Raw genomic sequence first — 25,925 nt, 5'->3', positions numbered from 1 at the left:
AGCGCTCTGCTGGATCCTGCTGAACATCGTCAGAATCCCCTCCGTCCTTCACCTACCGGACGACTTCCTCCCCATAGACCCGCCACAGGACAGCTCAGGGATCTCACTGGCCAAGCTTAAACACTGCTTCAGGAGTTAGGTGTCCCTCTCTCCAAAGAGAAAACGTTAGGTCCCGACACACGCTTAGAGTTCTTAGGCATCATCCTCGACTCCATAGACATGAAGGCGTCTCTCCCCTCCGACAAATTGCAGCGCATCCGGGACATCACCAAATCATACTGCGAAGCAACAAGTTATCACAAAACAACAGTTGCTCTCTCTTCTCGGACACCTCAACTTCGCCATGCACGTCATCCCCCAGGTGCGCTCGTTCATCTCCCGCCTCCTGGACGCAGCATCAGCGGTCGACAACCTCCATGACTGCGTTTTCTTAGACGAAGGCTGCCGCTCAGACCTACGTTTCTGGTCCCTCCTGCTCGCCCACTGGAACGGAGTTACTTTCTTTTACGATGACCTCGTGCGTTCCTCTGACTCAATGAGGTTCTTCACGGATGCCACCCCATCCGTGGGTTTTGGGGGTTTCTTCCAGGGAGAGTGGTTCGCAGGGTCATGGTTCGCAGGGTCATGGCCCCCGTCAATTTCTACCTCAAGCAAGTTCTCATTAAATCCGGCCTATCGCCGGGTTGGGTTGTAACGGAATACATGTAATGGCGTTACGTAATCAGAATACAAAAATCAAGTAACTGTATTCAGCTCGCGTTACATTTGAAAAACGAGTAATCTGATTACAGTTACTTTCGTAAACCTGAAGTGAATACAGTTTGGATTACTTATTGGAATTATTGGTGGAAAGATTTCCTCTCAACATGTAATATTCAAGTAGTAACAGCCGAATTATCACAGCCCACAAAACCTATTACCGCCGCAGATGGACCAAAAAAGCGTTTGAAAAAAAATCGCGGGTCCGCTCGCTCAGTGAAACAATAACAACGAAACATGGAGGAACAAAAGTCTGCGTTTAAATCGCGTGTGTATATGTGTGTGTGTGGTTAAAACACATCAGCCTGCGGTCGCTCTTTAGTCTTACTAATGATTATTTCTGAAGGTATACACGGTGAAGGCGGTGCGCTGGTCTTCTCAGAGGCTGAGTTAACCCTCCCGCTGCCTCCTGGCGCTGCAGAGATTTCATGAAGTGAAGGAGGTTTTCCTTCTATAACACAGCTGCGGGCAGCAGATACTGTGAGTGTCACGGACATGAATACATAGATCAAGGCAGACTGGTGCACACACTCTCCTGTTTTGCCAATCCGGTGCTTAAACAAATATAGCTCTACACCCCTGGCCGAAATGTCCTTAAAATGAAGTCCGAGTTCGACATTTTAATTCATGTCCTGCCAATACTGGCAGGACAGAAGGCGACACGCCCGTTCTAAGCCGTGTCCCTCACTCCTCACATCCCAAGCTGCATCCCCAACACGTGTATTATGTTGTTAAATCGTTTCAGTTGTGATGTTTCAGTTGTGCTCTTGATACGCCATTAAAACAGTAAAAACACGTTCAGTTTCCGTTTGCTTTTTTGTGTCTCCTGTTCACCAAAACATACCATCTGTGATGGAAAAAGAAAGTAATCCAAAAGTAATCTGATTACGTTACTTTTTTAAGACACGTTACTGTAACTGTATTCGGATTACTTTCAGAGCCATGTAATCAGTAATCATCAGTAACTGATTACATTTACAAAGTAACCCTCCCAACCCTGCCTATATCATACCCGGGACATTCCTTCAGGATAGGTGCAGCCACCTCTGCTGCTAATCAAGGTCTCTCTACCTCATCCCTACAACAACTAGGACGGTGGTCCTCCTCCGCCTTCACAACCTACATTCGCCCGGACATCAGCGCCATACTGGCTTCCCAAAGATCTCTCAGACCCTAACAATAGCCGCGTTCACACTGCGGTACTTTTCCCACAAAGGTTCATGCGAACTTAGTTCATGCGAACTCTTTAGTTCGCATGATCGCGTTCACACCAGAAAAAGTCCGAGTAAATCGCCAGAACGCCGACACCTCCTCATCTCCACCGCTCCCATGTTTTATTTTGTGTTGCCATAAGTTAGTCTCTCTGCGTTTCTGCGCTGGGCTAATGCTAATGCTAATAATGCTAATGCAAGGATAATAAAATGGCGGCTTCACAAAACTTTTTGGGAGTTTTACGGGGCGTGGTTTGCAATCCGCCCAGCCAATCAGAAATATAGCTCTTTTCTCAAAAAAGAGCCGTTCGAAAGTCCCTGGTCTCTAGCAGGGACTTTCGAGGGGGTAAAAAGGTTCGCATGAACTACTTTTAGTACCGGCTCTTTTTGGTGTGAACGCAAGCATGAACTAAGTTCGCATGAACCTTTGTGGGAAAAGTACCGCAGTGTGAACGCGGCTTATGGTATCTATGCATATAACTGGTGGTGGTTCATAACACGTCTACACGTATACATGTCTCATTATGGTATCGGATTTCAAACTGCATTCCTGTCCTAGTCCGTGGGCCCCCGCCCACAGGGAACAATGTCTCGTCTCACGCTGCATCTACATGTAACGGGCTACATTCTCCTGCACGCAGGTATCTAAATCCCAGGCCCTTGCTCAAATGTGTTTGTGTAAAATGTATACCCTGCGACGTCAGGTGTGGACTGGGGGTCCCCATAGACTTCGGTCTCGTGGACTGCTGGTCCCAGACTTCGGTCTCGTGGACTTGGGCCACTGTACACTTCGGTGTCGTGGCTTCGGGCCACCGTACAATTCGGGGTCGTGGACGTTGGGCCACCGTACACTTCGGTGTTGTGGACGTTGGGCCACCGTACACTTCGGTGTCAGTTACAAAACAAGATCCCTGCTCCGGCAGGACGTTCGACCTTCGGGCGGCGTAGTCAAGCCCTGCTAGCCAGGCAGGCGACCCTCAGGTCGTTTTCAGATAAGACCGGCACTGATTTCGGCAGTCAGAGTCTCAGCATGACCCGTAAACTCCGGCAGTGATTCCGGCCCACTGCCGCATACATATGATACAGATCACCACAGTCACCCCACAAGGTAAGAAACTCAGTTCATCTCAGTATTTCATACTTCACTGGTTTTGGGGATTTCATCGGAGCGGTTCTTTCCCTCCTGAATGATTATCCTGCAAACCGGGGCCTAATCGCCAAACACCATTCCATTCTCCTTTTGTATTATCATGGCAATTATTTCATTCATATGACGTGTAACAATAAATATGTATTCCTTACATCACGTCTCTCCGGTTTGAAATGCCGTTGTCGGACACACACAAGTTTACACACACATGCGCCTTAACGACCGGACATCTCCTTCATAAAACGAGTAATAGGGGGATTAATCGGGCAGCTCGATGTGTGTAGAGATGTGTGTCGTTAAAACGTAGCAGTCTGCGGTCGCTCTTTCGCTGTTCTAATGAAAGTCAACACAGTGAAGGCGTTGCGCAAAAGGCACAGCTCTGCTGGTGCTGCACTTCAGAGGCGGAGTTACACGTCCCGCTACCTCCTGGTGCTGTAGCGATTTCATGAAGTGAATGAGAGTCCGAGTTCGAAATATATCTAAAATAATATATGGACTGCCATTTCCCAACATAAACATAACAGTCTGCAATGAAACGGCTGTCTCCTGTGTGCTCCACTTCCTACTTGGTAACTTTCTCGTGCGAACGAGAAACGGTATCTTTCTTTTTTCCCATTGCCCTTTAGGGGCTCCGTACAATACAAAAACAAATGCAAATATTTAATTTTAAAAAGTAAAGTCCTTTCTAGTCATCGGTCTCAAGTCAAGTCTCAAGTCATGAATACCAAGTCAAAGTCAAGTCAAGTCTTTTATCAATGTTAGTCAAGCAAGTCTCGAGTCCAAAAATATGCGACGTGACTTGAGTCCCCCATCTCTGGTGTATACATACCTTAGTAAAAAGCGCTCAGAACAGGTGTTTTAAACTGAGTGTGGAGCAAAACAGCGTCAGCATAACAAATCAGAATAGAAACGTAACATATATGATCCACAAAAAAGCAACATAGACTTGCTACTATTCATTGTACACATTTCAGCCATTGATCTGCTTTACCAGTTTTTAGAGATAAGCGATTAAAATCCTGAGCATTTAAGGATCCATGGATTAACATCAGTAAATTCCTCATTACTCATAAAACATGATTTTAAAATGACACTAAACTCATACATTTCATCAGATTGACCTGCTGATTTCCCTCTTCAGTCCAAAAAGCTGATAAAAGGAGCTTTTAGAAATGTATTCCATGTCCCTGGTATATGTTCAGACCCTGCACAACTCAAATGAAACTTCACTTCCACATTAATACATCCGACAGCACTTTGTGCTTGTCAACATCCATCATTACGCAATTATGTTAATGACACTCAACATTTCAATCTGTCGTTTCCTTAGATGTAATCAGGCCTGCTCTCAACAGAAGGACATAATGCCTAAATGAATAGTTGGACATTTTGAGGGAATATTCATTTTCTTCCCAATAATTAAATGAGAAGTTTGAGCACTCTCATTTGTATTGTATCAATCTTCTCATCTAACTCTTTGCAAACAAATAAAGGGAATGTATTACATTATTCTAAATAATTGTTCGATCTCCGTAATAAAAACTATGAACTATGTCAGAAAAATGTTGTGGCTTAGTTTATTATGATTGCTCAAAAAAGTAGGTTGACTGTACCTTACTGTGCAGCTGATGTCTGAAGAGTAATCTAAAGCACAATTTATTAATGAATTCCTTATGAAGCCTGCAGGGTGTCCTTACATCACAAGCTGGAGGATGGATCATCAATAATAGATGAGATATTAGCATTAAAATAAAAAGGACCAATATAAAACAGAAAATCTACAACAATCATAGAAAAAAGAATTTATTTTCTCATTTGAAAAAAAAAAACGTTATGGAAACCCATAACCAGAAACAGACGTGTGAAAATACATTATGGACATACAGCTTTGGATAGCAGGAGCATTTCTTGTGTTTTTACTTTACGCCAATTCATGGGAGCAAAAAAACATCAAAGAAAAAGGAATTTCAGTGTTATTTAGAAAGGCTTATGTGCCTTCTTCTTGAAGAGAAGCAAACACAATACAAAGAGAAAGAAAATAAGCTGCAATAAAAAGGCATCAATCCCAAATCATCCCCCTCATCATCACAGTGTTAGAGAGCACGGAGATACAGTGTTCAGGTTCCACTGTCTAGTCTGTGATGCTGCATTCAGGTCTCATGGGAAAAACAGTCGCTGACGGTGTTGATAATACCATCATGTTTTGAATGGTAAATGCTGCTTAGGAAGTTACTGATACTTCAGTATTTTAGTGCAAGAACAGACATAATTCTATCAATAATGATTATTTTCATAATCTTTTAATTTGTTGCTAGATAAAATGTCAGAAAATAGTTAAAAAAGATCTCAAGTCTCTCAAAGTCCAAGCTGATGTCTTTGAATCTCTTGAGTTGTCAAAACAAACCCAAATATATCCACTTGTATATATGAAATTAAATAGATAAAAGCAGGACATCTACATGTTTGAGTGTAGGAGAAAACAGCAATCTTTGCATAAAAAACGACTTTTACGATTCATAAAATATCAAAATACGAATTAGTAAATAGTAGTTGGTTGAATTATCGATAAGTCGACTAAGCAACCTTCTTCTCCAAGTCATAGTTATTCATAAATCTTAGATATCATGGCACGCAGGACGTTCTGTGCTTGTTTCATCTCTGCTGTATCATTTCCAAGCTGAGCGAACGAGTCAAGTGTGAAAAAGCTGGAAGCAATTCATGTGAGTAATTCAAATGTACTAGTAGTAATCACAAAAGTTTCAACAGGTGTGAGTCTTTCAAGTCAGGACTTTGAACTGTCAGGATGTTGCAGTTGTATTTCCCACGGGACTTGAACACAGCACAGCATCAAAGGCTTCACACAAAGGTTAATTTGTTCCGTTCACCAAAAAAAAGGCAATTTAATAAAAAGGTCAAACATTTGGAGTTTTTCTTTTTTTCTGGGCCTTCCTCACAGTTTGCATACCAGCTGGTGGACGCTAAAGCTGCAGTCTGTGGAGCGGAGTAAAGCAGGTCAACATAAAACAGACTTCTACATGAAGGAAACCCCAAAGCATTACATCAACAAGACAGGAGGCAGTTTAAAAGCTTTCTTTTAAAAAGGAACAGTTTGACATTTAAGAACATGTTCTTATTGGCTTTCTTGCTGAGAGCTACATGAGAGGATTGCAACCACTCCAAATGTCTGTAAGAATTAAGCTTCAACCAGCAGACACTTAGCTTAGCATAAAGACTGGAAACAGGTGGAAACAGCTAGCATAGCTCTGTCCAAAGGTAACCAAATGTTCCTATAAGCGTCTTTTTAAATTAATATTTCATGTTCAATATTATAAAGAACAATACATTGCCCTGTGCGTCTGAAGATAAATAAACGTTGCTTCAATGCTAAGCTTATCTTTTCCAGCTTCATATTTAGACATGAATGGTTTTAATATTCTCACCAAACTCTCACCAAGAAAGCAAATATTCCATATAATTTGAAACACAGAAAAGCACTGACAGTACAGGAACGCACTCAGAGACAGACACAAAGACAGTTTGAAACAAGGTTAAAAATGTCCTTTTGACTCGACATAAATACAGAAAACAGGAGCGCAAACAGTACACATCAACCTTCAGGTGGATTCATAGCTGGCTGGTGTACAGGTTTGAGACAGCCATTGTTTGTTTAGAGGAGACATGAGGTGCTGCTGTAACAGAAACACTTCCCTTTAAGTACGGGAGCTGTATCACCGTATTTCCATGCACCAATGAAATCCTCTATATTTAGATTTTAGTGTCTGTTCTTTCCACGATCCAGAATCTTCTGATGGCCAGAGAGTGAGATCAATTCCAGCCGATCCGTCTCTCAGTGGAATGTAGTGGTGCACTTTTATGTCAACAGAATGGAGGTGTACTCTGGGAAAGGCTCTTTTGGACCCCATTTAGACATGCAAAGCACAGCAGCCATTAATCAAGTCACCGTGGAGCCAAACATCTCTGAGGAACTGCTGTAAGGCTACATGTTATCTCCTCCCTGGTGAGTTCTCTGTCTCAGTGTGGGAGGAGCAATCGTTCCAAAGCACACTGTAAATGTTCCCAGTTCTTCCACAGCAGCGCCAGCAGCGACACGCCCACGCAGGTAAACACCAGGTGGAGGCGGCTCCGCAGCAGAGGGGCGGTGAACTTGGCCGCCGTGGAGACGCACACCAGGATGACGGTGACGATAGCCAGCATGATGTTGATGCATTTCCCCAGCAGCACCTTGGCGTCCGTGTTCTCCACCTGAACCGTCTGCTGCTGCTGCTGCTGCTGCAGCTCCAGCTTGGAAACACGAGTCTGGCACGACTCCAGCACCTCCTGTGCGCATGCACGCGTGTGTGCACACACACACACACACACACACACACACACACACACACACACACACACACACACACACACACACACACACACACACACACACACACACACACACACACACACACACACACACACACACACACACACACACACACACACACACACACACACACACACACACACACACACACAGTTAGGATCTGGGAAATACTGGAGAGCAATGACTCATAAAGGGAAGGGCAGTGAAACTGGATAACATATAAATTGAACTGCATAGAAACTACAAAGGCACTCAGAGAGACAAATGCCTTATCTTCCATTGCTAGTGAATAAGCTCCAAAATGTAAGGATTTCTTCCTTGAGCCATTCATCAAGTTAATGACTTTTATAATCGCAATTCTGTTGACAAACAGATACACCAAACCAACAACGTAAACTCTTTGGCGGAGCTGATGGAAACATCTTGTGGCTCTTACCTGGCTTATTCTTATATAATGATTTCAAATTATTATAAAGAAAACAAAATCATTGTACACCCAATCAGAAGAGAACAAAATGTACCTTTTACTGATGGCATTAATGTCATGTCATTTTACATAGAAGTACAGGAAGTTACTAAATAATCTAAGAAGGTTTACATTTTGACCTTTAGGATTAGTTTTTTTACTTTGTTACTGAGAGATTATGTTATGCACTACAATACCCATGATATACTTTTGCTGCTTTAAGGACTGTCACTGTTTAATAATAATAATAATAATAATAATAATAATAGGCCGTTGCAATACAATAGTATTTAAGAAAAAAAAGAAATTGGGAGGCGAGTAGAATATACAACTTAAATTGTGTTGGGGTGAACTATTGCTTTTAAAAAACCTATGACTTTCAGTACATTGTTAAATCAAATCATTTCAGTACTGCAGTTCAATGTCTGTATGTCTGTTACTCCAGCGCTGTGCTTCAGTGTTCAATGTTAGATGTGTTTGTGGCGTATTATATAACATATATTACAAAATACAACACATTACCTGAATGTCCCTCGCCCTCTCGTAGGCCTGGTAAGCAACCTTCTCCTCGATACTGGCCAACTCCTGCTTCAGATTAATCGTCTCATGTTGGTGCAGCTCCGTCAGGTCGTTTAACTGATCCTCCAACCGCTCATACCTGACACACACACACACACACACACACACACACACACACACACACACACACACACACACACACACACACACACACACACACACACACACACACACACACACACACACACACACACACACACACACACACACACACACACACACACACACACACACACACACACACACACACACACACACACACACACACACAACACACACACACACACACACACACACACACACACACACACACACACACACACACACACACACACACACACACACACACACACACACACACACACACACACACACAGAAGGTGGACGCAAGAAGACACAGAGAGAGGGAGAGAACGATGCATAATTGAATGTGTGTGTGGGCGAGTAAGCACAGCAGTTTATCTACAACTGCAGCCAAGCTGCTGACAACATTTACCCTTGGTGACTTAGCAACAGTCCTGAGGTTTGACTTTAAGCTCAGCTCTCTATTTTTAGTTTCCAAAAGCTCATAATAACTGTCAGAAGCTCTTTGAAGTTCAACAGTTGAACAAACACAATGTGTCCCGTCCAGTCAGGAGGTTATTATGGGATGAGGATTATAAATACAACAGCAGCAGAACTATGGCTATTCGATGTGGGAATATTCAGTTTGCCGTGTGCGCCCTTCAGATGAAGTATGTGCGACTTTTAAATCTACAAGTTATGGCTTCAGTGAGGTCATGCATTACGAGCTGCTCAATCAAAGAGAATACATCCCACAGAGATGTTTGAAGGACTTTTACAGGAATGTGGAGGTCAACATTCCTGTAACTCAATAAGGGTGTTGCATTACTGCATATGAGTTTAGTTAAACATCCCTTAAGTAACTGTTTTGTTTTTTAAAGCTTCTGAGACATAGTTGGTGTGTAAAAGTGAGATGAACATGTCTTAGTTTTTAAGTAAATCTCACATTAATTCCTTTTCCACTTACTGTGAGGGAGGATTGCGATGGCCCTAATTGGTTCAGTGCTCATAACATAACACTATAAATGTAAGTTATTTTACAGTGAATGATTTATCATGAACCTTCAATTGAATTTCAATTTGCCACGAAGCAAAGTCTACAAATGTTCGTATGGGCTGTCAATTCTAGTTCTTAGAATGAAAGAAAAAGCAAAATCAGATTAGGAATTGGCCAAGAAAATTGCAATCAGTGCATCTCTGATTTGAGGGTCTGTGTTTCCTGTCGGGGTTCGATATGTCCCGGATAATGCCGGGCAGTAACACCTGGATGTTCTAAGCCGTACCCACCTGTATCTCTCCTCCTGCATGGTCTGTGAGAAGTAGCTGTAATCTCGTTTGAACTGTGTGTTCAGAGTCTCCATGTCCTCTGCCAGCTGTGTCTGCGCCTCCCTGATCTCCCTCACCATGTCCAGCACCTCCCCTAGCCTCCCGTTAGAGTCGGACCTCCCCGGCCCCCCGGACCCCGCTCCAGAGCCCCCAGCAAGGTTCCCGTTAGAGTCAGCTGAGCCAGACGTCCCCGTGGAGCACTCGTCGTCGCTCTGGTACTTGCTGGTCTTGGCTACGGTGGTGGCGCTGCCGCTCAGCCCTCTTGATGCCATGTCCACCTGAAGACCCCCCCCCGCCTCCATGGAGCTTTTGAGGTGGGCGATGTTGTCAGCACTGCCAAACTTGTTCCTGATCAGGTTGGCGATCTCCCGGGACTTGTTGAAGAAGAACGGCGGCGAGAGCGACACCCCGGGCCCGATGGTCTTCACTTTATCGAGCGTGGGGTTGCGTCCCGTGGCGCTGACGTCCCGCAGGCTGCCCTCCTTGCTGTGCATCCCGGACTCCTTGCTGCTGCCGTCCTTGTGGCTGTGCTTCCCGTTGGTCTCGCTGTCCTTCACGCGGCGGTGGTACTGCTCCAGCTTCCTCTGCAGCCTGGCGATGGTGTGCGCAGACTTCTGGTTCTTCTTCTCAAAGACCTGGCGGATACGGCCCACCTGCTGCTTGTCGGCGTTGTTCACCAGCTTCAGGTACTCGGCCACGTTCTGGTCCCGAGCCGTCTGCTCCACCTTAATCTGCTCCGTCACCTGAAGGCAGAATGAAAGGAGAACATTTTATTATAGCAATGCTGAATTTAGTTAGTATAAAATAAATGACCACATGGTGTCACCAGCTTTAAATAATAATAATAGGTCAATCCTATTGACAATTTCACAAAACAATTAACAATGTATTGTATTTATTCACGCAATACGTTTAAAATGTTATATTTAAAGTGTTTTTTTTATTTCTCGGGGGTATACATTTGTATATGTCTTTTGCTGGAAAAACTAAATGCCACTTAATATATTTAAAAAAAAAAAAAACGAATTCTGGATTCAAGTTTCAAAATCTGCTTTGAAATGACTTGAGAAAAGAAATGCATTCAACGTGTTCATTTGACCACAATGTTTTATACAATGCGTCTTCAGATGGTGGAAGTCATTCCACTTTTGATTATTCCAATGAAAGGGAAACAAAAGGGACTATAATGAACACTATTCAGAAGATGTGGTGGAGAACAGTTTCTTGCTAATTAAACCAGTAATTCAATGGATCCTTTTAATGCAATCTGTAGTCGTAGAACTGAATTGTCTCCTAATTGGATGAAGACATTTTGCTGCTCCACAAAGCAACACCATAGAGAGATAAGTGGTATTCTATTATTTGTTTTTGTCATGTTTGTTCAGAGCGTGTTTTACTCTGCTCTACAAGTTAAACACAGTAAATCCACGAGGACACACACAGGAGGTAAATACTGTTCCTCTGACCTTGAGGATCTTCTGCTGCAGGCTGTCGATCCCCAGCGCTCCCTTTGTGAAGTCCAGGCCCACCCCGTCGTCCCCCACACTGTCCACCACGTCCAGGTTGGACTCCGAGCCGCCGCGGCGCATCGGCACCGGGATGCTGAGGATGTTGGCATCGCAAGCACTGCGCTCCGCCTGGAAACACACACGGAAGATGGGAAGGGTTCATATTGAACTGCATTGAACTGTAAAACATATATCATAGATTTTTAGATCGTATCTATCCAGATCACAAGGTTGTATTCACGGATATATTTTTGTGAATTTATTTATGGACACATTTCTTTGTAAGCACATTTGTGGACATCGTATGTCTATATAAATGTTGCATTTAAAAAGAAAGTTTGCTTTAAACAATGCATTTGCTTTATGAATGCAATGATAGTGCTACTGTGACCTGTGTGAACACCCACGTGTTTAAGAGCCTTGCAGCCTTTCTTCTCACAGTTGTTTCCTATTGAAGACTGAAACTAAGTATGTGAATGTACTAAGGAAGTCAACTTAGTGAGAAAAATAAGTCTCCAGGGTGTCAACTGGAGTGAACCTGATATTTTAAAAGCTTACAAATCAAAAGCGAGACAAGATCTTAAAGTGTCATTATTATAATGTCCTTGGAGATGAATAGCCTTTAACACTAACTGTACTTCTGTTAATAACTGCTGTTAGGCTGCCATCTTAGAGGCACGGCATTAAAAGCTTCATTAAACATCTTCACACTGAAATTGAAGCTCACTAAGGATAACAATTGGTGCACCGAATATAAAAAAAGAACATATTTTGCATCAAAAAGACACGACACAGACTGAATGATTTTAGAGTAAGCTATCTGCCATAAACCCTCAGCATTATCTCGGGCCATGGATATAAAACAGCAGGTGTGTTTATGCGGCTTCATCTCCTCACTGTTCTCTTTCCGTCTCGAGCTTCACTCTCTGTCTAATCTCTTGGCAAGAATAAAGTAAAGATAAGAGCAGAGCCAGGAAAGAAAAATCAAGAGGATCAAACGAGTATTGAGTGCACAAGTCTCCAGAGGATTTTCTGTGAGACTGGAGGAAAGCCAATGCATTGTCTGAAGGCTGCACAATGGTCAGTGAGTGGAGCTCCAAATAAACAGCCTCCAGAGCCTCGTCTCCTGAACGTCCATTCTCTCTGTATTGACAAAAGCAGACAATTACGTAAGGCAACCTAAAATATTAGTATGTGGTAACTCTTGTTGCCACGGCAGCAAAGCTAAGACTAAGCTCTAAAACACACACTCGCTCACACACATATGACCGAACAGCTGACAAACCCTGCGGGCGCTGTTTTTTGTTGTTGTTGTTGGCTTTATACTCGATGTGCTCTTATCCACAGACGAGCAGAAAAGGTTGCACTCTAAACGTGTCCCGTGGCTTTCTGTGATGTATCCTGGAGTCAGCAGCCATCATCTCCAGCAGTGAATAATAGTCTTACAATACCAAAGAGCTACTTACTTTTTATTAACATAAGAAGTCATTCATGTAAATGCTCTGGTCTGAATGATAGTGTCCCGAGTACAGATGGCTAACACCCTCAGAACATCGCACACAACATTCAGAAGGACAGAAATGCAGCCAGATCAAAATCTCTGTGAATAACCCAGCACCAAGTAAACATATACACAGATTTGTTGTTTGTAGCTTCAAAAGTGAACATTTGCTTGTTTTCCTTGTTGTGATAAATACATACTTTGGGGACTTGTTTGAATGCTGGTCATTTCTGATGAGAAAGAATGAGCTCATTCATCCATAGAGACGCTATATGTATAAGCTTTTATATTATCTCTTCCATGCAATGCCCTTGGATTATTTTTACAATGTTTTTTTTACCACAAAAGAGCTTAGACAAGGATTACCAACCTTAGCAAGTAAAAAACTTGCCAGCAATAAAAGCCTTCAAAATGGTCAGAGGATTTATATCTATCTATCATCTCTATTGATCTACTTAAATTCCCCCAAATAATAACATCATCTGGAAATGCATTGACTTAAAGGCAATTGATTACTTAACACATACTACTACTTTTTTTAATCAATTACTCATCCCGTCATTTAAACCATCAAAGTTAACTTTTTTTGACAACATGTATTTAGAAACTCAGTATAACACATTTTGGCTAAAACCTTAAATCTAAAACGCTCAAATCATCAAGACGTTCATCAAAGGGTTTGAACGTTGAACTACAAAAGTGTTCGAAGAAATCCTTTCATTTCAATGTGACTTTTCTTAGTGCTAACTTTAAAAGCTTTTGAATCCTGTGGCTGGAACCGTATGTGTTCAAAGTTCAATCAGAAAAATAATGAACAACTGATTAAATCATTCAAATGACCGAAGCCAGATGCAGCCTGATGAAGCACCTTCACGCCGAGTCTACGGCATTGAACAAAACTGTGAATAAATAAACCTCCTGCTTTGGACTAAAGTAGGGATGTCCCGATCACCTTTTTTTGCTCCCGATCCGATTCCGATCATTTGATTTTGACAATTTGCCGATACCGATTTTTGCCGATCCGATCTTTATGCAATGCATTAAGAAAAAAAAAAGGTAACAGATAACGGCTGGTCATCCAATGCGATGAATTCAGCTATCTAGTTATTTGTTTGGCCTTTTCACTGTTCTGGGGCAGTTTCTCTTTCCTTTTAAAAGTCTCTGAAAGTGTCGGTTGTTTCAGTGCCGTTACCTGAGTGGCCGCTGTGTACTCGCCGTGTTGTTGTTGGTGTTTGTTTCTCAGGTAGCGTATTAGATTGGTCGTGTTGAACGTAGCTCTGTTCTTTCCACCACGCGGAACCTCCGCCTTGCAAACATTGCATCTGGCTGTTACACTGCCTTCGCTTTCAATTTTATAATACTTCCAAACTCCTGACATTTTCTCTGTCCCGACTCCCGAGTCACCAGCTGAACGTAGCCTCTCGTTAGCTTACTGCTACTAGACACTGCGCCCACTCTGTTGCCAGATTTCAGAGAAATAAGCAACCAGGTCTGAAAACAAGCCCAAAGAAAGCAACACATACATGATGTTGTGTCATTTTAAACCAAAACGAAGTCCTCAGGATGACTTTAAGACGTGAACATGGTCATTTTTGTTTTGTAACATTAAATAAAAAAAAAATATTTTATAAAAAAAAAAAAAATCCCGATCCCCGATTTTTTTCTCCCGATCCCCGATCTTTTGAAAATCACATGATCGGCTCCGATCCCCGATCACGTGATCGGATCGGGACATCTCTAGACTAAAGTGTTTACATTAGTGACCAGACTTTTAAACCTCCCTCCTTTGCTGCCTCTCCCGTGATAGATCAGCTGGTTGCAGGAGATGCAAGTGTAAACATGCGGCTGACACTCGGCAGTCCAGGCACGCATTGGAAATCCATTGGAAAGTGGGTCTGAGGGTGAGAGCGAGGGGAATTATTTACATGTGAACACACAGAGGCACCATATGTCTCTGAGGGCACAGGTCGCAACTCGTCCTATGACCCCGGTCTGCACTGATGCCATTTAGATGATTATACAGATGGGAGGGCACACAGCCAAAACACAAACAACACAGCTGGGCTATTGACCGCTGGGAAATACGAAGGAGATTTTGAGATATATGGCTCTGAAACTGGGTGATTCAACTTGTCTCCTAGAAATAAAAAATGTATGAAACATGGGCTACAAACGCTGCCCTTGGAGGGAACTACTGGCTATAAAACAGGCTGCAGAAAATGTTCTAAATTTGGTTTTCACAGCACACGATGTACAAGTGGAAAAGGTGACGCAAAAAGTACTTTCCTGTTGGCTTATGTTGTTCGTTTACATAACATCTGCAGCTTCCTTTAAAGCTTTGATGCATAAAAAACACATCTATTTATATTGCAAAACAAATCTCACAGTCTATTGCTGTTCTATTGGAATTTAAATGAATGATCGATTTTTGAATGAATCAAAAAACAACACAAGTTTAGAGCAAAGCACAACGCTCTGAGAATGCATTTCAGCACCTTGTAGCTTTGAACTAAATGATAACGTCAGCATGCCAACAAGCCAAACATGACATTGAAAACACGAACATGTTGATGTGTAGCAGCCAATTTTCCCCGTGTTAGCTAAGCATCTTAGCATGATTGCTAATTAGCACTAAAAACTTAAACCCATATATCCAATAATTGTCGAGACATTTCACAGATGTAAGAAGAATTGATGGATTGTTGATACAGTTTCATCAACAACAGATTCAACAGTATTACCAAACATATTCACGACACTCCGGAGTATTGGTATCTCATGACACCCTTAAATATCCAAACAACGTATTTCCCCATCTCAATGCTGGATCATGACATCATTCATTCCGACCAAAGTGACCGCACTCGTTTCTCGAGCGATGCTGCCAGCATGGCTAAAAATAATCTACAGATGAACTGATAATGAAAACAATGAGCACTTGATTTAAATACCCAACAAGTGAACCATGAACCATAAAGCGGATAGTTTTCTCTGTGTTATTTGCATTGGCTTTGTATATTCCAAATCTAAGATTAGAGCCTGGAGAGGAAGCTTGTGGTGTGAACAGTATGTGGAAAGGAGAGAGTGGGCCACAGAAGTGCTACTCCAACTCCCACTAAGCCTCCTCAGTGATGGAGCTGGGACCAGGGACCTTGCCATGGGGAGACAATGGCCCGGCACAAACACAGGAAACAACCGACGGAAACCTTCCTTTTGTTGCTCCAAGCGCGCAGGGAGAAGCTCATTATTCCTGCCTCCAATCCACACATTTACATTCCACTAACATGAGCCAGAGGTAAACTACACGGCGTCCCCCATGAGCATCGAAATCCTCCCCTTCAGCTCTAATCAGTGTGTTCTTTGTTTGTCAAAACCCAGAGGTGACTCAACTAGTTTATCAAAAACTAATCAGCAGCTGTCCGCCGATGAGAATGAACAACTAAACATCCCAAACTAATCCATCAAGTAGTCAAGGACATTCACAGGATACTGTGAGGCTCAGCGTGTCTCCAGATGCAGATGCAGATAGCTCAGTATATGGTTACATGCAAAGTCAAGGTATAGGTTTTATTCTGGAAAGATTTGAAACAATGTCATATTTTAAATATATTTTAAAAGAGAAATTGCCAAATAATTGCTTGTTCCAGTTTATCAAATGTGATGCTTATTTGTACATAATTGTAAACAGATTTTTTTTATGTTGGGTTCACGGGGGATTTTATGTTTTAATATTTCATTTACAAAACAAGAACGTTATCTTCAGGGTAATTAAAAATGAAATGAATCTTTGTCAGCAGGAAACTCTTTTTTGATGGATGATATGATTCATCACTTAATTACTCGGTAATCATTTATAAAGCAAGTGCCAAACATTTTCTAGTTTAATCTTTCAACAAACGGGTAAATACAGATTAGTTTAAAGAATTGGAGAAAAATACATGGAAAGCTAAATATGTGAAAGCAAAAGCCAATAATGATTTATGGCGTACAGGATTCTTACGAGATAAATGAGCTATTATAGCACAGTAGTTCAACCTGTGGAGCCACACACAGTTTAACCAGCACTCAGATTAGCAGCAGCTGAAATAAACCGGTGTGTGTTTGAGTGTTGAGGAGGAAATAATGGGATTGAGAGATTAGGAGATTTAGTGGAGGAGACGTTTTAAACCAGACTCGTATAGCCAACAACAGAGAGAGATATGCCATGTACAGTGTAGGATACGATGTACAGTGTAGAATACGATGTACAGTGTAGGATACGATGTACAGTGTAGAATACGATGTACAGTGTAGGATACGATGTACAGTGTAGGATACGATGTACAGTGTAGGATACGATGTACAGTGTAGAATACGATACATTCTTTATTGTTCCCGTATGGAAATGTGTTCTGGACTCCGTCCTGCAGTTCCACATACATGTACTTATACAAACATAGTAAACATTACAAATACATTAACATATTACCACTCAAACACCATGCATGCACAACCCTCAAGGCCCATATTTAAATGTATATGACATTACATTTCTAGCGTCTTTGAGCATTAGGAAAAGCGCTATACAAATCCCATGTATTATTATTATTACATGCGAGTGTTAAGAAGCTTAATGGACATAGGCAGGAAGGACTGCTGACAGCCGTTCAGCCTGCTATTAGGAACCCTGCATCTTCTACCAGTAGCTGCCTCTGCATGGATGGAGGTTGCAGGCCTGCGTTACTAAATATATTTATTACATTTAAATATATGTAGCTGCAGATAACTGTAGCAGCAATCCCCACGCATTATGGCACGTAAGGGAAGCAGTCAAATGAACAACGAAACATGTGTTTTTGTTTACATGCTAATGGCTCTTGAGTTTGCAGGTATTTGGTCAAAAACAAAAGTAGGTCCGTCAAGATATGTGTGCGCTTTGTCTTTTTTACAACTACATTAAATTCAAAATATGAGTGTAGGGAGGTGGATAAAGAGCCCATAACCAAAACTGTACATTTGGGAGGCAGTGATTTAAATTACCCGACATACAGTAATGTGCTTTCATTTAGATAATCACGTCTCCTCCACCATTATCTCTTTCTTAACAGTGCAGAATAAACGGCAGCTTATTAGCCAAATATGGAGATGTACTCAGACGTCTATTTAGATATTAAAGTTCTGAAAGGCTTATTAATCCATAAAGAAAATGAGCTAAGAGACTTGAGAATAACACAGACGAAGATCCCTGAGAATTGATGAGCTCGAACACCAAGCCGAATGAAAAATGTTGTCACATAATAATGTCCATTCAAGCTGTGAGGCACACATCTACTCTGAAAGGAGAGACTGGGTCTCTTACCGAGCTACTCATCATTAAGTGTGCACTCTGTGGGCTAGTACACTCTGTGCCGTATCATGTTCACATTATCTTAATGTTGTTAACCATTTGTGTAATTACAAGGCTCAGCTTTTCTTATCTCCTCAGTAGAAGTGCAACAATTATACTTTATTAGACAATATTATTGCTGACTATTTAGATTATTTAATAATTATTACAATCATTGCAAAAAAAAAAATCAGGAAATGCAGTTTTGAGCCTCTCAAAGATAGAAATGTCCGGCTTTTCCCTGTTTTATATTATATTACAGAACATCTTTTGGGGGTGTTGGACATTTAAAGACATCTTCTTGGACTTGGAGAGAGTGGGATGGCATTTTTATTTTATAACAATCTATAGAAAGTTGGCAGATTTGTTGAAATTTCAAACTATTGACGGTTGCAGACCTTGTCCTAAGTTTTATTTAATTAAATTGTCTTCAACAATAAAGCAGAGGAAGTCCTTAAATTCAAGTCTGCAATAAATGGAAAAGAGTTACACTTAATGAATATTTCACTTGCTAGTTAAAGGTAAGGGAATCATCTGTGTCAAGAACGATACGACAAAGAACTGGTGACATGATGATATCCTTTGGTTGCGTTCATTCTTTTTAAATTGTATTCAAATCACGTGCAAGCTTTTAAGTTCATTTCTCTATGATTAAAAGGACATTTTAAGGGCAATGAGACATTTGTTTGATGTAAATTGGATCCTGCAGGGGACCAGCCATGACTCTGGGGCCGGGGAAGAGGAGCTGACAGGCAGGCAACCCACCCCCCCAACAGGCTCCAGAGTTAACCCAGGAGAATAAATCGAAAGAAAAACAGACCTCAGAATAGACGGTAACCTGGGAAATGGGTAAGACTCCACTGAAAGGAAAAAACAACAACACCTGCAGTGTGTCACACACACACACACACACACACACACACACACACACACACACACACACACACACACACACACACACACACACACACACACACACACACACACACACACACACACACACACACACACACACACACACACACACACACACACACACACACACACACACACACACACACACACACACACACACACACACACACACACACACACACACACACACACACACACACACACACACACACACACACACAGCTCCAGAGGCTTGGAAGATATCAGACTGCGCTGCACTCTGCGACGAGCTGCCATGTTGAATAAACTCTTCATCACTTTGCTTTTGATTGACTCATTACATGCAAAGCCCTTTCACACTGTGTTCCGTGAACTAGTTGTTCACCAACATTTACAATCTAATCAGCAGAGCACTTCAAATCATGACTGCGTTCACTGTGAAACCCTGCCCCTTCTAAAGCCTCTGCATTTGGTTTAATAGCAATGTAATAATGTGTCAAATAGTCAAAACTACTTCTGTACTTTATACACTAGATTCTTCATCAGAGATGCAAAGAAAGGTATCTGAAAATGAGCAGTGTACAGTATATACAGTATAACCTTTAACAATATTGTCCCTATCTTTTTGAGGTGGTGCATGTATAAAGGTGTAAAGCAGACATGTTTCAAATTATGTGTGCATAAACAAAAGTCTTGAGGATCAATATTAAATGATTGTTTTACAATATATTAAAATGGTGCCTTGTGTTGATGGCTATACAATCGGTCTAGTTTATAAACTTCTACAGCTTCTCCCTAGTCATGTATAGAGATCTACAGCGCCACAGTGGTGTGAAATGCATGTACACCTCACTATAGAGAGTGCGACTCTTTGCAGGCCAGACGAATGAGGATTCAAGTCAACTTCATCAAGATTTGAACTAAAACCAGAAAGTGAGCTTCAAGTTGAAACATCAGAACATGTTTTCAGTGCTTTCAAAGACTTGGTGACGTGTGTCTGAATTTCCAACCTGTGTAGTTTTTCAAACCATTAAGTATCAAAGTGTAATAGTGTTGACGTGGCCTAACTCCCCAGCCTCATTAACAAACCACCGATGGAGGGATGAAAGACTGCGATGCTCTGATCTCACCCTTATTTACTCCGCTTTACACTCTGCCGCGTATACTGTAGCTTCTTGTTTACCAGCTTTAAAACTCACTGTTAAAACCTATGAACTATTTCCTAAGACACTTTTTAATTATTGTATTTCATTATTATTTACTCCCAATATGTGTATATTTCTTTATCCATTTCTAAGGGAAACATTCTGATCTTAAAAGTGTCTGAACGTTGGAAACAAATGTTATTATAGACTTGTTGGAAGAGGTTGAAGTTTGGAAATACAAGACAAAACAAAAAATCACCCTTGACGTAAATGTATGCAATATTATTATATACAGCTAAACTATCGAAATAATGCCAATATAGGTTCCTGGTGAGGCACAAGGTTTGACATCAGTACTGTAGATTGACTTTTTCTAAATTGCTTTTATATATATTTCCAGTTAAAGAAAGAGCTTCACTTTTTGTTATGAACATTGTGAAGTTATTTAGTTACTTCCCTGTTCATTTAACCAGACAGGAACTAGGAGATATATCGAATCAACCAAGGCACTGCAGCGAGAAGAAGAGAGGTCTGGATGGATATCGAGTTGAACATCAATGAACTCCAATCCATTGACTAGCTCAGCATCCCATTACGACCACATACATATGCATCACAACACATACATTCATCTTTCAATCTGACTACATGTACCGCGAAAAGATTATCAACGGAAGAATATCTCTCCACAATCTAAACCACGTGCAAAAGAGACAAAAGTTGTAATCCCGTCTCTTCTCTTCTCTCCTCTAATCTGAGGTTTTAATCTGCTGATGCTCAGAACAAAGATGACCCAGCAGCCCTTGCTCCTATTCTAAAATGCTCGGGGAGGAAAGATGGAGAGAAAGCGACGTGGTGAGAATACAGATGGGTGAGGGTGGACACTTGAGGGAAATGAGACAGAAATAGTGAAAGAGATTTAAAAGAGCGTAGAAGAGGAAGTGATGGAAATATAGACCGACAGACCGAGAAGAGAGTAAAGAAAAAAAGATGAGTGGAGGTCAGCGTTTGAACTCCACAGGTGGAGCAGAATCGGATTAGGGTTTTAAAAAACAAAGGGTTCAAACCAGTCAAGGTCAGAGTTTAGACTGAAGGCTAAGAGGCTAAGATGCTCTCGAGCCGCATGCAGCTCTTTAAGCCCTCTGGCTCCCTTGAGCTTAGACAAAAATAAGAAGGACATCAAATAAAAATATTTGTAGGATTATTTATATTTTGTTGCACGGTTGAACATTTTTTGTATTTTGAGGTGATACTCTAATACAATTTTTTTTTAAAAACGGTTTTAATTAGGTCAACTAAAATATGCGTCACATCCTGCTACGGTCCAACGCCAGCGCCTTTCCTTGCAGGCGAAGACCTGACCCCCGGCTCGATGAGCGAACTATGGATAAATCAAAGAAAATAAAAGTACCGGAGGAACACAGGATTTAATTCTGCGTGGACAGAGTTATCTGCTGTCACAGCAAACGATGCTGGCTTACCGGCATGTTTGATATGTGGAGAGAAGTTGTCACAGGTGCTGCAGTCTTTACTACTGGAGGAACAACACGGGAGAGGAAGACAGCTGACGATCTTCAGTCATACTTCAATCAGTTAACTCTTTTTAGGGTGCAGCTATATGTTTTATTTATTTCAAAGTGGGCCCATTTTAATTATATTCATTTTCTTCAAATGTTCAAAGGTGCTTTGTTTATTATCAGAGGTAAACAGTTTTCTATAATGTAATAAATAATAAATGCAAAAAAAAGTGTCAAAAAGTTTTTGTCTATGATGTAACAATATATACAACTTTATAAGCTATCAAGCTATGAAATATATTTTGCGGCTCCAAACAAAACTAAATGTGTGGAAAAGGGAGCAAAATGTCTCTTTTGGTCAAAAAGGTTGCAGACCCCTGCTTTAAGGGAACATGTGTCCATTTGAAGGTAAGGATTTGTTTATTTATTTCAGGCACAAAGGCGATTCAAAGTGCTTTACGTGTGCATTACCACACAAACCAATTCTATGGAAAGCAACACAACCATACAATTGCAAATAGAGTAGAATCTGCATGAGATGCAGAAGCATAATGATGCAATGTTTTCATATGACCTTGGGGACAGTAGCGTGTTTATGTTTATATTTCAAAATCCATCCAGGGGATGTACAATGAAGTAAATAAAATATAGATATTAACAGACATTTTATTTTGCGAAACAGCAACAAATTATTATTTTAACTTTTTAAGATGATACGTCCGTCAAAGAGGTCATGTCTCCTATTTTTTGGGAAATACTACTGCACCAACTTACCCGAAACTTGATAGAAAACATTTTGGAACTGATTTGAAACAAGGTGGATAACTAAATCAATCAATTATTGTTTTCGTTATCAATGGTTGAGTAAATGCAGTCCAAAAGGCCAAATAAACTATTTGTATTTGCTTGAATAATAACTTGTTGATACATTTTCTGTCGATTAACTATTAGATTACTCAAATATTCGTCTAATCGAGCTCGTTGAGAAAACATAACCTGAAGGAAAAATACATCTTCATTTATTTACACATTCATATCAATTAACAGCGTGTGCATGCATATAAATAACATTGAGATTATATTCAACAATAAGTAAGAGGGTTTTATATACAAGCTATTGTATTCTCCTATTCTAAGGTTCGAGAACGTAGCTTCGAATAGATCTCAATAATCATCAAATCTGTGTCTTACAAAGCGCACTATAAGTAATCATGCAGACACACACACTCATACGTTCTGTATTTAGACGCCAGCAGATGTAACACAGGAAAGAGTTGGATCTACATTCAGTCACTCCATTTTTAGAAGCCTGATTCCTAACAACCCACTCCTCTACACTTGCAATAAACACACACACGTTGCGCACACTCTCACACACATTAGAGCACTTACTAGAGTCGAGTACAGCGAAATGTTGGCATGAGTGAAAGCCAGACTTTGTAATGTGTCCAGTCTGAATGACCCGGCATCCTTCAGTCAACACACATGCAAACACGTCTCCCTGGATTACATAACAGTCACTGGCAGGTGTGTGTTGAGCAGGAATCTTTAGATATGTATTCATGATGCAGATTTCATTTACATAAGTGCTAAAACACATCGATTACAGACAAAATATTAACTGTTTTGAGGATTCACAATTCCCCCAAAAATCCTACAAAGAGTAATACATGTTGGTTTTCTCGTTCTTTTATGATATTAAATACAATTTGAAGGGGTTAGGACTGTATGTGACAAAACAGACGTCACTTTTAGTTTTTTGGATACTGTGGTGAATATTTGTCCTCTCTGTTCTGCCACTCTTATGACAAAATAATGATTCTCCTTTAGCCCAATTCATAATGACAACATGTATAGTTGCAGCCCAAATTGTCATACAGTACATGTATTGAAGTATGTTGCTTACAAGGGCTGCAACTTACTATGTTTGTATTATTAATATATAGGTACATCCTTAAAAGGTCAGATAGTAACGAGACTAAGAAAATATGCATTGCTTTATAATTGCTTGTTTGGTTTAAACAAAAACAAAAAATGTCTAGTGATATAAAAAAGAAAGTCCTACTGTTTAAGAGGTTGGAAGTGTAAATGATTGACTTAACTAATGAAACAATTTACCAAGAATGAAAATATTAAATGTAATAATAGCTATGATAGTATGTTTCCGACCCGCTATTTGCATTTTCTATACGTGTGTCCCTAGTGCAGCTTGTGATAACTACTGTTGAGTTTGAGAAGACTAATTAAATGCCAAAAGAGGCTAAACCACATTGTCCCACTCGCTTAATGTGTCTAAAGTGACTCTAATAACTGGCAGTGATTCAGCGTAATATGATATGACTAGGGGGGAAACAGCTGTGTGTGCCAAACACAGGATCTCTTTGATGTGCAGAGTATGTGTGTGTTGGTTAATCCTCACCCTATTACTCACTGCTGGTGTGTGTGGATTCTCTGTCAGTTTATCCCATGTAATCCCTAATCCAAAAGCATCAAGAGAAAGAGAGAAACCTGTGTACGTCGATGAAAATCATCTAATAATATATATTTCAGAGATTATACTCTGTCCTGCTCACATCATTTTGCTAATTCTTTTGTGTCAAGGGAGAGATTGTTTGCAGTAGGGTTGTATGAGGTAACTATCTATGTGTATGCAGTGTATTACCTACAGTAGATGGCAGTAAGCATGCTCCCAGGTTAAGGAAGCAGACAGAAGAACCAGCACAGAAAAGATATACTGGCACCTAATGAAATAGTCCCACTCAAAACAATCAATATCTATATTTGTATTTACCGATGATATATTTCTCTCCTCAAAGCCACCAGACTCTGTTAACCAAAACAGTCATTTTACTTCCCAAAACATGGTTGTTGTTGTTGTTGTTGTTCTACATCTGCCTCTATTGATAGTATTGTGTTATTGTGTGACTTTAATTGAATCAACACCAAAGTCCCAGAATAACAAACACACCGTTAAAGGCGGTCGTAGACCAGTGACTCCTGTGTAGTAAAATGACAGTGTGTGAAGAGAGCAAAGATAATGGCTTCAGTTGCAGATCTTTACTTCAATGAATACACGGACTATGAATAAGACGCTCAAACAACCCTGCTTCAAGTATTCCAAACTATCCCTTTAAAAGCACCATTTATTCTGGGAAACGACACAGATTCCACCAGTTGCCCTTGACAACAGACGCCATTGAGTAGAGCCGAGCTCACACCTCGCCGTGATGTCCAATGAAGCGAGTCGAAGGAGAATAACAACAAATCAGCTCCCATTCATCGACATTCACTCCTCCCATTCTAAGCACTCTCAATGGCCAAACAAAGGCCACGGCTCAGCTCATCAGTGTGATTTGTTGCGCTGATTGGGGACTGTGTGTGTGTGTGTGTGTGTGTGTGTGTGTGTGTGTGTGTGTGTGTGTGTGTGTGTGTGTGTGTGTGTGTGTGTGTGTGTGTGTGTGTGTGTGGTCTAGCATTACTATACTTGTGGGGACCTAAATCTGTTTACACAGTCACGTGTGGGGACTCGCCTCCTTTATGGGGACAAATTGGAGGTCCCCATAAGGGGGATCATTAATTTTAGGGTGAAGACTTGGTTAGGTTAGGGTTAAGGGTAAGGGTTAGGGTTAGGGTTAGGCAGGTGTTGGTTATGGTTAAGGTTAGGATAAGTCTCCAGGAAATGCATGCAAGTCAATGTAATGTCCCCTGAAGTGATGTATACATGGTATGTGTGTGTGTGTGTGTGTGTGTGTGTGTGTGTGTGTGTGTGTGTGTGTGTGTGTGTGTGTGTGTGTGTGTGTGTGTGTGTGTGTGTGTGTGTGTGTGTGTGTGTGTGTGTGTGTGTGTGTGTGTGTGTGTGTGTGTGTGTGTGTGTGTGTGTGTGTGTGTGTGTGTGTGTGTGCGCGCGCACTGGGTTAGGCATACAGTAAAAACTGGTTTCCTGTATGTTACAGAAAGAGAGCAAAACAACAAGCTCTGAGCCGTTGGGTGTAAATGAATGTCGTGCTGGGAAACAATTAACACCCAAAGCCAGGAAAACAATCTGATTAAAAATAATGAT

General features: G+C 41.1%; 1 protein-coding gene across 3 annotated transcripts in view; it reads right to left on the bottom strand.

The window, feature by feature from the left end:
- Positions 1-4,907: 4,907 nt before the first annotated feature.
- Positions 4,908-25,925, bottom strand: part of tmcc3 (transmembrane and coiled-coil domain family 3) — a 36,731-nt gene continuing 15,713 nt past the window's right edge. For all 3 annotated transcript variants that reach the window (XM_034074808.1, XM_034074807.2, XM_034074809.2), the window contains 4 exons: positions 11,402-11,572; positions 9,897-10,678; positions 8,490-8,625; positions 4,908-7,458 (listed from right to left, as the gene is read on the bottom strand). In XM_034074808.1, the coding sequence (XP_033930699.1) occupies positions 7,153-7,458; positions 8,490-8,625; positions 9,897-10,678; positions 11,402-11,572 (1,395 nt within the window). In that variant the 3' untranslated portion in view covers positions 4,908-7,152. The remainder of the gene's footprint in view (positions 7,459-8,489; positions 8,626-9,896; positions 10,679-11,401; positions 11,573-25,925) is intronic.

Source organism: Pseudochaenichthys georgianus, chromosome 23 (genome assembly GCF_902827115.2).
Source record: "Pseudochaenichthys georgianus chromosome 23, fPseGeo1.2, whole genome shotgun sequence".
NCBI classification, from domain to species: domain Eukaryota; kingdom Metazoa; phylum Chordata; class Actinopteri; order Perciformes; family Channichthyidae; genus Pseudochaenichthys; species Pseudochaenichthys georgianus.
This window is presented reverse-complemented; position numbering and strand designations above follow the sequence as displayed.